The sequence below is a fragment of the Lissotriton helveticus genome, chromosome 1_1, assembly GCF_964261635.1.
Source record: "Lissotriton helveticus chromosome 1_1, aLisHel1.1, whole genome shotgun sequence".
NCBI lineage: Eukaryota > Metazoa > Chordata > Amphibia > Caudata > Salamandridae > Lissotriton > Lissotriton helveticus.
Window position 1 is genome coordinate 1,260,037,044 of NC_136057.1, and position 18,181 is coordinate 1,260,055,224.

Genomic DNA, 18,181 nt, shown 5'->3' on the forward strand with positions numbered 1-18,181 from the left:
CTGCATGGTCATCTACTAGCCGGCAAGTGGTGCATACGCACACTTTAAGGAAAAAAAAGCAAACGGGAAAGGGCGGCGCCTTGTGTGTAACCTGACACACGAGGAATGCAGCTAGTGCCCTGCGCACCACTGCTCGCTCCCGCAAGGCAAAGGCTGTGGGAGTGAATATTTGTTAAAAAGGTGGAACATGCGCCCGGGTTTACCTATTGGCAGGCTACAAAAACAAAATGACAGAGGCATCAGCCAACCAAATGCGTGGGGAAGAGTCTGAGCCACACTGAAAAGTTTAGATTGATTACATGAAGCCTCCCGTACAGAAGCGCATGCGTGCTGCGCTAGGCTCGACCAAAGAAGGAATGATTATGCAGCTGCTGCAACCAGCTGGATCGTTTTCTAGGTGCACGCATGCCTGATGGCATATACTCATGCATGCTTCATCATGCATGCACCTGCCTATGGAATGATGGTGGTGCCATTGTTAATTTTTAAAGAAATTTAATTTGAATAGCGCAAAAGACAAGTACTGATGTAGAGCAGAGTGACCTGGATGCGCTTTGTTGTTTTGCCATCCAAAAAATGGAAGTATAAAACGAAAAATAAGGATTGCGGTTTGTAGTGGCAACGGAGGAGTAGGTCGGATTAAGCACATGGGAGTTGTGGATGGTAAGTGATCAATGAATCAATCAATCAATCAGTGACACTTATAAAGCGCGCTACATACCCGTAGGGTCTCAAGGCGCTGGGGGGGGGGGTGCCGCTACTGCTCGAACAGCCAGGTCTTCAGCTTCTTCCTGAAGGAGAGGTGGTCTTGGGTCAGGCGCAGGTCGGTCGGGAGGGAGTTCCAGGTCTTGGCGGCCAGGTAGGAGAAGGACCTTCCTCCTGTAGTCGCTCTTCGGATGCGGGGGACGGCGGCGAGGGCGTGGTTGGCTGATCGGAGGTGGCGTTTGGGAGCGTAGAAGTTGACTCGGCTGTTGAGGTAGCTCGGGCCTTGGTCGTGTAGGGCTTTGTGTGCGTGGGTGAGGAGGCGGAAGGTGATTCTTTTGTTGACGGGGAGCCAGTGAAGGTCTCTCAGATGTCCGGAGATGTGGCTGGTTCGTGGGATGTCGAGGATGATTCTGGCTGAGGCGTTCTGGATCCGCTGGAGTCTCTTCTGGAGCTTGGCGGTGGTACCGGCGTATAGGGCGTTGCCGTAGTCCAGACGGCTGGTGACGAGGGCCTGGGTGACGGTCTTCCTGGTCTCGGTGGGGATCCACCAGAAGATCTTCCGTAGCATGCGTAGGATGTTGAAGCACGCCGAGGAGACGTTGTTTACTTGCCTGGTCATGGAGAGGGAGGAGTCCAGGATGAAGCCCAGGTTGCGTGCATGGTCTGTCGGTTTGGGTGCGGTGCCCAGGGCGGGGGGCCACCAGGAGTCGTCCCAGGCGGAGGGTGAGGAGCCCAGGATGAGGACCTCCGTCTTGTCCGAGTTCAGTTTCAGGCGGCTGATCGTCATCCACTCGGCTACCTCTTTCATCCCTTCGTGCAGGTTGGCTCTGGCGGCGGCGGGGTCGTTGGTCAGGGAGAGGATCAGCTGGGTGTCGTCGGCGTAGGAGATTATGCTGAGGTTGTGTTTGCGTACGATGGCCGCGAGGGGGCTCATGTAGACGTTGAAGAGGGTGGGGCTCAGAGATGATCCTTGGGGGACGCCGCAGATGACTTCGGAGGCCTCTGACTTGTACGGTGGTAGGCGGACTCTCTGTGTTCTTCCGTCGAGGAAGGAGATGATCCATTCCAGTGCCTTCTCCTGAATTCCGACGTCGCTGAGGCGCTGCACTAGGGTGCGGTGGCAGACAGTGTCGAATGAAGGTGTCTGAGTCTGGACTGAGGGCGGCCGGAAAAAAAAATACGCTGAGGAGGGTGGGGAAGGTAATGGAGGAGATTGGAGGGGGCACGGGAAGCATCATGGAGAACAAGGGGTGGTGTTTGAGGTAGAGAAGCAGCACAAGAGGGAGAAAGAATACACATGCAATCTCTTGGAGTGCTAAAAGAAAAAGAAATAGATCCCTATACATTTGCAGTGGAAAGATAAAAGACACCTAGTCTAAAAGACAGTAATGAGGATAAGCTCCAGGGACGGCACAAACAAAAGAAAGTAAGGAACAAACACAAGATGGAGAAGGAAAGCCCTTGAAAAAGAGCAAGCAAATAAGAGAGACAACAAAGGCAACCAATGGAAAGCAATGCGTTGGGCCACAGCCCACTATACATTTTTTGGTATAGTCCACAATAGGATTTTGCCTGATAGACAAGTAAATACAAAATACTTTTCGCTAATGCTGTGTAGCATTCTACCTCACAGCTCGTTCCTCCATAACGCACCCCCCTCCCTCAAGCGCCTTGAGACCCTCTAGGTGAGTAGTGCGCTATACATATCTTAACTTAACAATAAAGCCAACCAATGGCAAGCAAGGGGTGGAACGCTCTGTAAGTCCTTGATAGGCCCACAGTAGGTCCTTTGCAACGAGACACGTTGTGCTCCCTGGTAGGCGAGATCAAAAAAGCACTATAAAGCTGGGACAGGGAGCTTGAAACATTGCTATAAAACAATGGAAAATAATAGGAAAAATAAACAGAGGGACAAAGAAAGTTAAAACAAACGGGGTAGAGAAACGCAGGTGGCTAGAGAAACCCATGGCAAAATGTCAGAAAAGAAAAAAAGTGATGGAATTGAAAAAGTAAGTTGCAATAGGAGGAAGGGACGAAAGTTTAACAACGACTTTTATAGAGACACGTGTGAGTGAAAAGAGCTAAAGGATAAGCGAGGAATACCAAATTCATCCAAAAGGGAATCTGTCAAAAACAAGACCGTGTAAGCATAGATAGAGGGGAAAAAAGGAAATAAGAAAGAAAGAGCAATTGGAAAAAAATACTGAAGCAGAAACATCCTAAAAGATTGTGGAAAGCAGAAGATTCGGTGAAACCAAAACGGGGAGGGAAACAAAAACAGCGGCTCTGTTTGCAATTATCTGGGTTCAGCACGGGGGGTGGGGGCGCAGGGGTTCACACCTGTTGCCTCTATCACACTGACGTGCCATGCGTATCGCCCACTTCGGTTATCTCCTTCACCGCCCACAAGTGCTCTCTACAACTCCCACGAGCCCTGGCTGTGGGACACATTCTTGCGTCCTCCAGAATTCAGCCCCTGAGGGGGTTCCTGCGCCAGCCCCAGGGCGTAACCAACTGCGCGTGAGACCCTCCCACCGAAGTTCGGGGCTCGTGCTCGGGTTACTGTGGATGCGGAGTCAGAGCAGAGCGTAGCCCAGCCGGACACCGCGCCTTCCTTCTCTGCCACCCGCAGCATGGGGCTCCTCCAGGCGCCGCTGTGCGGCCTCATCGGTAAGAACGGAGCGGTAACGATGCATGAACCGGGGGTCCCAGAGAGAGCGAGCGCACGCTGAGCGGATGCTGCCCGCAGGGGCGCCCTGCAGCTGGGTTCATAGCCCTGTGCTTACCTGGGGCAGTGGTTAGGTACAGTGGGGCTGCGGATGTCTTGGGTGAGACCTGGGACAGGGGGTGATGATACCCGAGATCTGATGTACTTCTGTGGCTTCTACGGCCCTGGGTGAGACCCGGAGCAGAAACAGCTGCTGCCTTTGGGTGAAACTTTCATTGCAGCTGCCTCGGATGATGATGCTGCTGCTGCTGCTTCTTTATGGCCGGCTGTGGAGCAGTGGCTGCGGGCTTTGGGTATTCCTGCCTTAGACTGATATCGGCGCGAGGGGCTGAATGCATAGGTGAGATCTGCTTGTGTCTTGAGGTGAGACTTGGAGCGCCGTTTTCTGCTGCCTTTGGGTGAGACCTAAAGTGACTTTGTGTTACCGGGACACGACGTTTACAGTTCTGGGCTTTGATTAATATAACGGTGCACTCTGGGAGTTGTAGTCTTGGTCCATGTAATTGAGCCAACAGGACCGACACAGTGCTATGTAAAGCAAAGTCCAGGAATGGAAACGGGCGTTCAAGTGACACGGGACCACCTGGGCTCACCCTAGTGAGACCTGACGTAGACACGGAGTGCCTTGAGGGGAGACTTGATTAAGGAGTTCCTGGCTTGGGGCCTCCTGCTGCCTCGGGTTGATTCATGGAGCACGGCCTTATGTTATGATGAGGCGAGACCTACTGGTTTCTACTTCCGTCTGGGGAGACCTGGAGCTCGGCCTCTGCTACTTTCTGGTGATGCCTGGAGCAAAGCTGGTGCTGCCTTGGGATTAGACCCGGAGTAGAGACTCTGCCTGCCTTGGGGATAGAGGGGCTTTAGCTGCCTTGGGGTGAGATCTGGAGAGGGGCTACAGCTGCCTTGGGGTGAGATCTGGAGAGGTGCTAAACCTGCCTTGGGGTGAGATCTGGAGAGGGGCTAAACCTGCCTTGGGGTGAGATCTGGAGAGGGGCTAAACCTGCCTTGGGGTGAGATCTGGAGAGGGGCTAAACCTGCCTTGGGGTGAGATCTGGAGAGGGGCTAAACCTGCCTTGGGGTGGGATCTGGAGAGGGGCTAAACCTGCCTTGGGGTGAGATCTGGAGAGGGGCTAAACCTGGCTTGGAGTGAGATCTGGAGAGGTGCTACAGCTGCCTTGGGGTGAGATCTGGAGAGGGGCTACAGCTGCTTGGGGTGAGATCTGGAGAGGGGCTAAACCTGCCTTGGGGTGAGATCTGGAGAGGGGCTACAGCTGCTTGGGGTGAGATCTGGAGAGGGGCTAAACCTGACTTTGGGTGAGATCTGGAGAGGGGCTAAACCTACCTTGGGGTGAGATCTGGAGAGGGGCTAAACCTGCCTTGGGGTGAGATCTGGAGAGGGGCTAAACCTGCCTTGGGGTGAGATCTGGAGAGGGGCTAAACCTGGCTTGGGGTGAGATCTGGAGAGGGGCTAAACCTGGCTTGGGGTGGGATCTGGAGAGGGGCTACAGCTGCCTTGGGGTGAGACCAGGGGCTGTGTTGTCCTAGGGTGAGACTGCGAGCTGCTGCTGTCGGAGGATTCCGAGAGTGTGTACTGTTTCTGCCTTTGGTGAGCACTGGACTAGGAACTACTGCTCCCTTGGGGTGCGACCTGAAGCTCGGCTTCTGCTCCTTTGGGGTGAGACTTGGGAGTAGGAGATGCTGCTTTGAGTGAGTTCTGGAGCATGGACTGACCATAGCCATATGGTGAGACCTGGCGCAGCCACTTTCAGCTGCCTTTGAGTGAGACCTGGAGCGTGGACCGTAGGCGGCCTTGGTGAGACCTGAAGTTCGGCTTCGAGTGCCTCGTAGTGAGATCTCGCGCTGATGTTACATCTGGAGGATGCCTGGAGGATCGGCTTTTACCTGCCTGGGGTGAGACGCACGGACTGCTGACCCCGAGGTCTGCCATGGAAAGGTGAATAGTAAAGCAGGGCGTTGCCATGTTCCGACATGGCACGTCTCCGTCCTTCAAGAAAGGACCCGCAGCTCCAGGCCGTGAATGCCCCTTTACCCGTATGTGCCCCCTTTACCCGTATGTGCCCCATTCCCCGTCAGGAGTAGCACGCCTTCCACACGCAGCCCCATCCCTGCCTGTGCTCACAGCCCGTTTCCTGAATATGCCTGGCCCTCCCCCCGGGGTCGTCCGGGTGCTTCCTGCCCCCCCCCCCCGGGCCCGTCTCTCCTGGCTGGGGCGGGGTGCGCACGACACTTAAGAATTGCCTTTTGGGCCACCTCCGGGCTGTCGCGCAGCGGGGTTAGATATTCCTCAGTATTCCCACATAAACAGAGACAGATGCCAGCTGCGAAGGATGAGAGGCCGTCTGGTGGAACGCTCGGAGCACAGGACAGTCTTTGTGAGGTGCGCCCCACACCGGAGCAGTCTGCTCATGGGACTCTGCTCTCCCTAGCACAGCCCCTTTCACTGATGTGAAGCCAGGTCTGACGTCTCAGTTGGCTAATGCACCCACTGCGGAGGTCTGTTTTTTTTTTTTGCTCCTAGTTTGGAATCTCGGAGGGCACGTCCAGTTGTTCATCCTTCCGAAGTTAATAAAATGTATATTTGTATATGTGTTGACTCCTGCCACTAAATCTTCGGGGAAATGAGCACTTTACAAAAGACACATGTGGGCCACATATTCACCTGTACAATCCCATGGTGCACCCGGAAGTTAAAGGGAGGCCGAGGACCGCGGCTGAAAGTCATTAGAGTCCAGCGAAGTCCCTCCCTTGTAAGTGGATCATAGCTTTCGTCTCACCCCTAGAAGCTGACTTTCTTTAAGGTCTACTGGAGATACACCCCCCTCTCTCCTGCATTTATTGAAACTGCCCTCAGGGCTCTGTGTGACCGCATTAATCCGCACAGCAGGCCCCGGCCCCCGTGAGGGCATCTGGCTTTAATAGGAAACATGGGCGGGGGCGCTTAACTCCCCGCATTCCAGCTCAGGGGCTTCTCGGCGCCAAGTGGAGCATAAAAGTGCACGCTGTTACCTCCCAGAATGTTCATTGTTTTAGTTGATATAATCGTATATTGGTGGGGGTAGGGGCCTGCAAAAGTCTCTAACCTTCCTCCTGCATGCCTAAAGTCGTTTCTTTCATCCCTTCTAGTGAAACCTTGGTGCTTCATTAATTGTGATTTGTTTTTGCGGTTGGGAATTCGACATAGCTTTTAGTTTAACTTTTCATTAATCTGCGCTGCGGGGGGCGCGCTGTTTGTTACTCATTGTTTGCCTTTGTCCAGGAGTTGAATACTTGTGTATTTAGCAGGTTAATGTGTCCGGTGTTTGCTGAGCTCGAACTTTTCTGTGTCGCCATCCCCATCCCCCCAAACAAGGTGCGCTATATCCGCTCCCCCACCCTCTGCCGTGGATAAAACCCTGCATACCACTGTCTGTTTTGGGTAGGCACCTCCCCCCCCATACTGCCTGTTTTGGATGTATCCTCCCCATTTCACCAATTCCATGTGTGGGCTGTATGCTACTCCTTACTTCTGTGCCAGGTGCTTGCCAGTTTCCTTCTGTGCTGTGTGACTTTTAGCCATCCGAGTCCTTAGTATGTGGTTGTTTGGCACTCTGTCTCTATGCAGTGTGCCTGTTTTGCTACCTTGTGCCTCGTCCTTTGGGGATTACTGCTAGACCACTCCTGTTTCTGCCGTGGGTTTTATTGTCACTACCCCTCCCAATGTCTTCTTACTTAGGCTCTATACTGTGGTGTAGGACCACACTTTGCCATGCCGATGTTACTCTAGTGTGTATACTATAACTTTAATGAATTGGCCCAATTCGATTTTTTTCTGTGTCTTCGTTTTTTTGGTTAAAGCCTACCAAACAGCTCGGCTTTCTAGTTTGAAAAGACTTCTTGGGGGACATTTAATAAGCTTTCCTGGAATTGGATTCCTCCCATTGCTTACCCATGGCTTTGTGCCTTGCTCCAATAGTTTGGGATTTGTGACATCTATGTCTATCTACCCACAATGCACTCGGTAGAGACCGGTTACCTGCCTCTGTTACCCTGTGAACCAGGGAGATGCTCATACTTCACTTTTAAGTACTCCCCTTACTTCTGAAGCTGGCCTATTCCCAACCTTAGTAATAGTGTGTTTGGGATTGGAGTTAGCCAGGACCATTTGATTTTACCACAATTAGATGGATAACATAATAACCTATGAGCATTCTTAGCCTTCGCTAGTAATACATTAGTCTATTATTGTGCCATCATTTTTCTTCCACCCACTGCAGCACAAGGCATGGAGTGATGGCTCAGCCCATTTCAGCCATTGGCTGACTTCACTGTCAGGGACAGCATTCTGTCCTTTAACAAGGAGCACATTCAAACACCAGATAGTTATCTTAAGTGCCATTGACGACTATGGTAATCTGTGCTTTTTCAAGCCCAAAACATATTTGTGCTTTTCTGCAATTTTTTTAATAGATTAAAGAGCATGGCAGCTTCCCCCCAACAATAAAGTTGTGCATGAACCATGACAAAACAAAGCTATCACAGACAATACCCAAAGCCTGGCGGCCAATGCCAGGCCTACTGGCTTTGCCAGTGCTTGTTTCAATTAGTATTAGCACAGCCTCCTCTAAAATGGGGTAACTGACCATTTTCTATGGTACAATGTAGTAGTTCCTGTTACTGTATTCTTCCACAAGGCTCGCTTTCTGTAAACAGACCTTTTAAATTTTGTTCTTGTCACATTTGCTGTGCATTCAAAGGTCGGGCTCTGTCATCTCAGGGTGCTTGGGGCTTACTCTTCTTTCTCTGACTTCAACGTGAGCGGGTTTATGCCGAGTACTGGGGATGTGTGAAAGGAAGACTGTACATTTTTTTTCCTAACAACAAAATTTAAATGTCTGCAAATTAACTGTACAAATCCTTGAATATATTAAAATTAGGAAAGCACTAATGAAGCGCATTATTTATAATTTTAACCCTAATCAATACACTAGGTGATGCAATTTCCACAAGTTATCGTTTGTGCGCTGTATAGTTTTATTAGTAAAACTGCCTGTGGCAATATAATGGTCATTTCAATTGAAAATTAGTTGTCTGTAATGGTAGTGCGATACCACACCATGCATACTCCACTCTACGCTACTCTACTACTCTATGCTACTCTGCTCTATGCCACAACACTCCGCGCCACTTTCTGATCTACTCCACTCTCTGTTCTACTCCACTCTCTGTTCTACTCCACTCTCTGCGCCACTCCTCTGACGCTCCACTCCGACGCTCCCCTCCGACGCTCCCCTCTACTCTTCTCCACTCCAGGACACTCCACTCTAAGCCCCTACACTTTGTTACATTCCATGCCATGACACTCTAGTCCACCGCTCCACTATACTCCTCTCCACTCTGACACTCAATTCCACTCTACTGCATTCTATTCCACTCCCCTCCACGCCATGACATCCCCGTCCTCTCTTCCTGCCTCCACTCTACGCCACTCCACAACAGTCTGAGCTACTCCATGCCACTTCTTCAACACCACTATCTTTAAGCCATGCTGGTGTACAACATGGCTAAAACAGTTTGGCAAAACCAATAGCTCTTGCATAGGCAAGACCTATTGGCTAACCCAGTGCTTGTTCCTTTTTCCGTCAGCCTGCTGGCCAGGGATGTTTAACCTCCCCCTCTGTGGCTTCGCCTGAGATCTCCATCAGCATCTTTGGTGGACTATGGACACTCGCAGTCCTGGCTTGGGGATGTTCTCCTCCCTACACCGTCTTTCACTGCTCTCCCGTGCCTTTCTCCATCATCCACCATCACTGTAGCCCCCCATCAGTCTTCTGTAGCTCTCCCCCTGCACCCGTCTCCTCTCCTTTCACCATCACTGTAGCTTAAGTCTTCTGTAGCGCTCCCTCCCCTTCACCCTCTCCTCTCCATCTCCTCTGCCCTTGTCCTCCAATTAACCCTCTCTGTAGCCTTCCCTCCCTCAACGTTTTCTTTACCATTTTCTAATCACCATCTACTGTAGTCAGTCCTTCCGCTTCCTTCACCACCCCGCGTGGCCCGAAGCTGACTTATTCACCTCTAATTTGCAGAGCCGGGTTGTGACGTTATACACGTACGTACGCACGCACGCACGGTTAGTCCTGTGGAGGCGGCGTCTCTGGTTCTTTGCGCTGCCCTGCAGCGGCCCTGTTATCTTTAGGCACTGGCGCGAGACCAGGAGCCTTGCGCAGTTTATAGGCCACTATAAAGGTATTACAGGAGCAAACCTGCAGCTCACTTAGGACCAAATTGCGGAAACAACTGAAGAGGTTCTAGTGGAAGCTTTTCTCGTAACTAAAAGAAACGAAGACACAGTTTATGAAAGTGGAAGGGGGCGGACGGTATAAACAAAGTGTAGGTTTGAAAAAGTGAGTAATAAACACCGACTTTAAAGGTCGCGACCCGGAAATGCTTTAACTCTTTAATTTCGCGCTTCGATGCCACAAAGGAAGCTTTTTAGGTTAAGTTTGCTGAGCTCACTCACCCTAATTTGCGCGCACACACGAAACACTGGTTAATCTTTGCACCTCTGACTCATTCTTTAATGCCTACCTTTAGCCACGGGACCCATCACAGATCAAATACGTGCGAACTTGAAAGATTGAATTAATAAAGTTCAGATTTTTAATGTAGCGCTTCTAGTAAACCAGTAAATTCAGCTTCTCTGCGCTTCTTAGGTACTAGGCCTCAAGATGGCGAATGACACAAGCCTCGCTGTACTGACGTGTACAGCACCTCTGCAACTCTACTAAAGGCATCTACCTACTCTCATGTCCCTGTGACATGAAATACGTGGGTATGACAATGAGGCATGTCAAACAAAGAATAATTGAACCTAAGAGCAATGTCAGATGCCAGAAGATGACTACAAAACTATACAACGTAAATAACAAGGAGGGGAGAGAGAGAGTATTTAGATGGATTCGTTCTCCCTAATAAATTATGCATAAACAATAGGAATCCACCATTACAATGGAAGGGTTTCCCTACATTGGTTGGGAGCACCCAGTGTTGGTAAAAGACCCCTCACACACCAAAAGGACCCTTGGTGTCATGCTTCATCATTGGGGTCTTCACACTCCTCTACGGGATGCGGTGTGCTGCGACCTACGATTACGCGGGAGCACTTTCTTAGATGACTATGTGTGGTGTATGTGAGGGTTTTTGTTTTATGTGCGTGAGTGGTGAGGTTATCGGCGAGTGATGTTTAAAAAAGGGCTTGGCTCGTGGGGTAGACTCAAAAATAATTTTAATGGGCCCCCGGGCTGGCGCTATTAAAAGGTGAATGAAGCGGAGGTGTGGTATGTAAGGCAATGTGCATCACCTCCTGTGTGTGTGTGTGTGTCAACATGTTACGGAGTCGGAACTCCTTCTTCAGGACGGGGTACACAAATCCCCACCTTACTCACGTTTCTCTACTTAAAAATGTGGTTTATTTACAAAAGTGAGATATAGTGCAGGTTATGCGATGTACCTACAAATTTTGTTTTCTTTGTCGCTATTCAGCTGACTTTTATGAATCCATTCCAGTGCCTCATGAGCCTTAGGAACGTAGGAGTCCTTGTGCCGGTTCGCTACGAAGCCTAAGAGAATATGCCTCCTGACTGCCCCCTACGCGGCTCCGCTGAGAGTGCACTCTGATGGACTTTAAGTAGATAGAGGGTTACCCTCGAAATTCATTTAGATGTAAACGGGATGCCCTTTCACCCACCATATGGCTACTGTATACAATGATGCTAGCCCACTCCTGGAGCTTTTGCTGCTTCTAGATTTGATACAGCAGAACTGCCATATACCATGGCACATTATTCCAACTATTGACCATTGGTACTGCCACGATTTTAAGCGGCAGTATTGACCTTTCATTCCTCGGTGCAATAGGTCTTCATATGCGTGATCTGGGCCCTGTGCCCGCCTGCGCAACACCCCTTCCCGCGTTGTACGCTAACGACGGGGCAGTACTCTCTTGGCATTTAGAAACGATGGTCCACATATACTGATGTGTCCCCCGTTCTTGTGCCCGTGTGGGTTCACCTTCGATTTACACGATACTTTAGTACTTAGCGCACTGGTGAGCCAGACTCTGCTTGGAGACTTTATTTCGAGCCCTGACACCTATGAATTTAGAGGAACAGCACCATTCTAAAATGGCCGACACATTGCACTTCGCTACTTGTGGAGCACGTGACCGAGGTTCCCGTTGCCATGACGACTTACACGCACCGTGATGACACGGCGCCGTCCCTTCCTGACCACAATCAACTCGGGGATATAATGGAGTAATGCCTAACGGGCGCTCCGAGCCGGATCCCCTACGGCAGCGCGGTCTAGGTAGGCGGCGGCGTCCCCAGTGTGGACAAGTAAGCGTTTGGTGAGACTTTGCGAGGCACTGCCCCCGTGGTGCTCCGGATTGAGCAACTCCTTGGTACCGCTATACACAGGAGCGCGGTGGGGCTGGGGGGGTTGTTTGGTGGTTTGGGTTCGCACATTGGTGTTACTGACCTGAGGGGAGGAGCACTGATCCGATCATTTGGCTACATGGCAAGGCGCCCACCTCTTGCTGGGTTCTCGGGAGGTCTTAGGTAATAATTTGCATGCCCCCGTCACCTCGCTGAGGAGCGTGACCACGGTAGTTGTATCAGTATGCTCCTCCCGGCCCGGGCCCCCTCCATACCGCGTTTGTCTACCTGACCACTCATATACCCCTTGAGCGCTCCACTCCCACAGTACTATGGGCTACCTGTTGATGCCCACCTTAACAATCATGCTGATTGTAGGCGCCTACCTTGGCTTACAATTAACATCATGACACCTTACCCGAAGGGGGCATACCTGTCTACTTTCCATCCCCCTCCAGGACATTTACTTTGAGGTGTCTAGACGCCGTGGGCGGATCTGTTGAAGCACCCGCATCCACTTCTACGGGTGAGTCGCGCAGACCTGACTAAGCATGGATATTTCAATACTGTGTGCTCTACCATCTGAGAGCATGATACTAGTCATTTGTTTTTAAGATGTTTTTAACTGGTTGCTTTCAACCACTTCACCTAGTTTGGAGTATGCATTTTTGAGCCTCTCCACTTTGACAGTTGTTACACATTGAGTGACCCTTCAATGGATGACGATCCTCTTCCTTGTCTTTTTGTCATCCCTTGCAGGTCTCAACAAGACGATACCGGGCACATAATATTTATTAACTAATAGGGTAGGATCACCCGTTAGTGTAGATAGTTCACTCTGGTCCTGATGAAATGCTCAGTGATACTTTACACGCAGTAGCATGAAACATGTCGACCACCACCACATAGAGTAGGTTTCTGCCTCCAGGGACCCTTAAGTCTGCGAAGCAACCACTCTCTCTGTTTTTAATGAGGTGGGTTACCACGTTATTACAAATTCCTTGTGGACTACCTGACCTCTTTTAAACCACATACACACATCTACACCCCTCACTATTGTTCTCTAGGGGCCTTACACCCACAACACGATACGGCAGGAATAAAAGATCCCCGCTAAAGAGCCCCTTTATGGGTGCCCGTCGGGTATTGCACCGCCGACCCGACGAGGGGCAAGGCCAAATGATGAAGCATGACACCTAGCTTGCTGGGTGTGTGAGGCCTCTAGTTCCGAATAGGAGGATTCCCCTCCTATGTGCCTTCACTCACGCACGTTTCCAACTGTCACTTGATACTCTTACCCAGGGGAACTGTGTACCTTCTTCTTTGATACGACGGTGCTCCAATAGAAAGAATGCCCCGGACCCAGTTACCAACACTGTTTCTGTGGAAATGGGTGGCAGCAGAAAGAATTTCCAGATTCTACATCTCTCCCCGAAGTGTACACCGTATGTCATTGTCTTAAAAATGGCCCAAATTTGCACCCAACACAACCCGAAACTGATTCCCGAAGAGAAATACGGTGATCCATTGGCTTAGTACTGCTTTTGGGTACACCAATAGTAATGTACTTTCAAATGCAATATTTGGTGTCCGAAGGGTACAATGGGTAGGCAAAAACCAGAAGAAAGCTTGCGATTGTATTATAACAATTTTTCACAGCACAAAATTGGTGGGGTTTATTTTGAACAGACTTTCCAACTCTCTAGGGCTTCCACAAGGGATATACCCGGTTTCTCTGGGTTTCTTTTATCTGCATAGTTCTGATGACTCTTTTTTTCTTTTTTTTTTTTTTTTGTAGCCAAGTCATAACTCTGGAAATAGCATACATTTTACTATGTCATCAGGGATATAATCACTTTGCTACCCTGGAGGAGGCTGATTGACTGCTATGCGATCATGAGGCCACTGTCCGTGTTGGAGCACCTGCTGAAAGTGCTGACCTAGAGGAGGTAACAAATATTACAGTTCACCATGGTAAGAGTCCAGGGCTCGAGTCGGGGTATCACGCGGGTGGACTGAATCCCCCACTTATTTTACCGGGTGGACGCCATCCCCCTGCCCAGAAGCTGGACATGCAATGATGGTGTTACTTACCCGCACGGCTGACCCGTCGATCTGCCAAGTACAGGGCTGGCTGTCAATAATAGACGCAGCAGCATCAGCCAGATACTACCAGCACCATATACGTATCCTGGATTAGTCGTATGGAACATTACCGGTGATATTTGTGAACTCTGTATGTCAGAAATTTAAGGACAATGCTAAAAACTAAGATGACAAACTTTTTAATTCCGCTTTGTGAAGCACCCTTAATGTGTATGTGAACGTGGGTTGCTCAGATCCAAATATATGCATGATAGTTTCTAGAGTGTTTCTGTCAGCATATTTGTGTCTGCAAGTGTGTGTAAAATGTCTGAATAGGGAATAGCTGTCTCCGAGTCTATTCACCTGTATCTGCCGGTCTTTGGATGTCCGTGAGTTTCTTTCATTCAGCGCCAGGTGAGTACCCATACTTGCAGCAGTGCTGTAACTGCTGCTGGAAATGAACACACAGCAAAGAGTTAACGTTTTACTAGCAGCCATAGGAAGGCACATTGCACTTACTTATGACTTGCATTATCTTCGCTTTTTGAGAATGAACAACTATCCGGATTTTATACGTTTTTTTTTCTATCGTGCGTGATCTGATTTACTTTTCAAACGAGGACTCAAGCGTGGTATGTGGTTGACCTTTCGTGACATCACTTCCTGTCGTGACATCACTTCCTGTCTTTGAGCTTCCCCCACTTCTTTTTTTTTAGGACTTGTGCCCTGGGTAAAACCCTCCATCTTTTCGAAGTTAGAAACATGATACACAGATTTTCTTATCATTTGCCATTACCTGAACTGAGGGACCAGGCTATGGACATTTCAATCCAGGCATCTTCTACTGACACAAATGCCAATGTTGTGTCCCTTTGTATTTTACCGCTCCCCCATCTTTTGATGCTGACAGCCCCTCTCAACTACTTAAAAAAGATAAAGATTTGGTTTTACCGAGTAAAGCTAACATTGGTCCTTTGATCCCCAATTTGAGACTTTTTTTTATTGGAATATTGCTGAGTTAAGCAGGAAACTCGATAACAAAAACTGGATAACATTAATTACTAGCCAACAGAATATATGTCTACAGGAGAAATGGTCCCGGTCAAATACGCATGCAATTGATTTTTACTTGCCGTTTATGCCTGCAGTTATTTCATCTTCCTGGCACTGTATTAAGTCCCACTATCGGGGCTAAAATAGTGGAAACCTATGTGAATTCTGCCTTCCTCCAGATAATCTGTTTGTCTCTGGTAGTCTTGCAAGCAAGACTCATGCGCTAATGCATGCCCTCGCAGGCTCGACTTCTTTTAATGGAATTCGGCTCACCAGTGTTTGAATGATTTGCATGCTCTGCAGAATTTTCATGACCAGATCAAGACAGCTTCTGTTGACACATGAATTCACCCAGACTCCCTCTGTATATTTCATACCCAAAAATAGAGTTTGGTGTCCATTCTTACAATGTTAAGAAAATGCATGGACAGCGTGCTTTGAAGTGTATTATGTGAAGCTTTCATCTGGTCATGCATGAAGTCGCAGGTTAACCAATGGCAGTCATTTAAACAACATAGAAGATAATTGGATCTTTCCTCTCCATTACTGTGTCTTTGCTCAAAGAAGAGGCTACCAAGCTGAGGACAAGACCAACTTCTATTTAAACTTTTAAGGACAAATCTGGCAAAAAATCTATATTTTATTTCTTGGTATTGAACGCTTACACAGCGGGCAAATGTTGAACATTTTTTTTAGCTTTATTAACGTGTATTATAAAGCATTTAGGCGAAATTCAAAGAGCAGTAAAGACGTAAAGCAGCATAAAACGTGAAAAGAGAAATGCAAATATTTCTAATTATAATGCTCTAAGAATTTCTTTTGAAAAACACATGTTGATAAATCCAATGAGACCCTTTTTAGTTTTTTGTTGGTTTTCTTTTCTGGTATTTTCCTGTTTGTTAGGGATTTGGTGATCAGCCGTTTTGAGATGGGTTATTTAGCAAACTTGTAGAAATCATGGAAACTAATATTGACTACTCAAGGATTGCAAAGAGGGGGATGAGCTTAATGAAAATAGAAATTTTGACATTCAACTATTGACCCATGGGCAGTTGTAAAATTGCATGATTTCTGTTAAATTCGTATGATGCATTGCCTTGTAATATTTCGAATTGATTAATTTTCTTTGGAGACCACCATTTCCTCATGAATCTTTCATTGGATCTAAATAGGAAATCAGGCTAATCTCATTTGTCTTATAGTTTCAGCAGGGTTGCAAAATAATGGCTGAGCCCAAATCAACATCCCAGCCTCTCTTCCTATTTATTCAAGTGTCAACGTTTTCTTGTGATTTGACAAGGTCTTGACAGTTTTTATAAAAACATTTTTATCAGTCATGCTTGGCAGTTCAAATGTCTGCATTACCTATTTGAAACCATTAAAAACAAGTATTGGCATAGCCAATAGGTCTCGCCTTTGGGACCTTATAAGTGTTTAGCTATGCAACAGTTGATGTTGTTGCACCAAGAATATTGTGCTGGATGACTAAACACTTATAAGGTCCCAAAGGCAAGACCTATTGGCTATGCCAATGCTTGTTGCCTTTTGTAACGATTCTGACTTGAATAAACCTTTATGGCTTTCACTTCGAATATTGCCCCGTGAAGGACTTTTGAATTTGTACTAAAGACCTCATCCTTTGGAACTCTCCTGGCCCTGATCCTGCACATTGGTGCTTTGAATTTGTTGGTGTATAGCATCAACAAAGGCCAAGTTTGGCACCATACAAGGCAAAAGCTCCAACAATGCACAGATGTTTATTCCAAAGTTTCCGATTTAATTTCTGGATTCCAAATCGGCAGGAACCAAAGAGAATTACTTTTCTTGGATATGGAGATCTGGACAACTGGGCTCTCTAGTTCTGGGGTAAGCACTTGTAAAAAGGCTGGTTCAAAAATGTCAGTCCTTGCTGGCAGCCTTGCTGGCAGCCAGCACATCTACTGCTGGTGCAGTGGACTGTTACATCCACAATAGGTTTGACTAGGTCCCGCATCGCAAGCCCGAGTGGGTGCTCACGCTGCTGTCTCCTGCCCAAGGAGGGGCTATCATACTGCTCCTGTGACGAGGGGGAAATCTGCCGCCCCAGGAGGGGAATCCTAACTCGGGAGAATTGCTGCTGCCTAGCGCACGGGACTCCACTGACCAGGAGCCCGTGCGCTCTTCACCTGGGACAGAGGGGAGCGACGCCCTCGCAGCTGACGTCACGACAGCCAGGCCTTATCACACCTCGCGGAACCCGCTGGCGCGGGTCCCGCATCGCAAGCCCGAGCGGGTGCTCACGCTGCTGTCTCCTGCCCAAGGAGGGGCTATCATACTGCTCCTGTGAGGAGGGGGAAATCTGCCGCCCCAGGAGGGGAATCCTAACTCGGGAGAATTGCTGCCGCCTAGCGCACGGGACTCCACTGACCAGGAGCCCGTGCGCTCTTCACCTGGGACAGAGGGGAGGGACGCCCTCGCAGCTGACGTCACGACAGCCAGGCCTTATCACACCTCGCGGAACCCGCTGGCGCGGGTCCCGCATCGCAAGCCCGAGCGGGTGCTCACGCTGCTGTCTCCTGCCCAAGGAGGGGCTATCATACTGCTCCTGTGACGAGGGGGAAATCTGCCGCCCCAGGAGGGGAATCCTAACTCGGGAGAATTGCTGCCGCCTAGCGCACGGGACTCCACTGACCAGGAGCCCGTGCGCTCTTCAACTGGGACAGAGGGGAGGGACGCCCTCGCAGCTGACGTCAATATATAACGCCTAGCAGCTCCCGCAGCGCGGGGCGCGCGCGGGGCGAAGCCCGGGCAAAGGGCGGGCCCTCTGTGGCCCTCAGAGGCCAGCGGAGGACGGGACGGGCCACCCCACTTGGTTTCTTTGGACGAGGAGGTACCTATATTTTTAACCTGCCTATAATTCTGCCGTTCCATTTGTTCATTGACGCCCATGTAGCAGTGTTTTCCACTAGTCATGTCCATTTGGGAGGAGCTGAATGCCCTGTGTGGCACAAAGTATGTACCGGAAGCCTTGACCCCTCCTAAATTGGGTACAGACACTGACCAACTTAACTGCACTCTATTTGATGTACCTTTATCCCCCGATAAAACTCATGCTCAAACCAACACCATGTCCCGGGAATCAACCAGCAAAAGGGAGCATGCTGAGGTCAAAAATAAGGCCAACGATGATAATCTACCA

The 18,181-nt window shown here is 49.3% G+C and overlaps 1 protein-coding gene across 1 annotated transcript in view; it reads left to right on the top strand.

Moving 5' to 3' along the window:
* The first annotated feature begins 3,266 nt into the window (after positions 1 to 3,266).
* LAMB1 (laminin subunit beta 1) overlaps positions 3,267 to 18,181 on the top strand; it is a 298,596-nt gene continuing 283,681 nt past the window's right edge. The window contains exon 1 of the mRNA XM_078680114.1: positions 3,267 to 3,375. Coding sequence (XP_078536240.1) covers positions 3,339 to 3,375 — 37 coding nt within the window. The 5' untranslated portion in view covers positions 3,267 to 3,338. The remainder of the gene's footprint in view (positions 3,376 to 18,181) is intronic.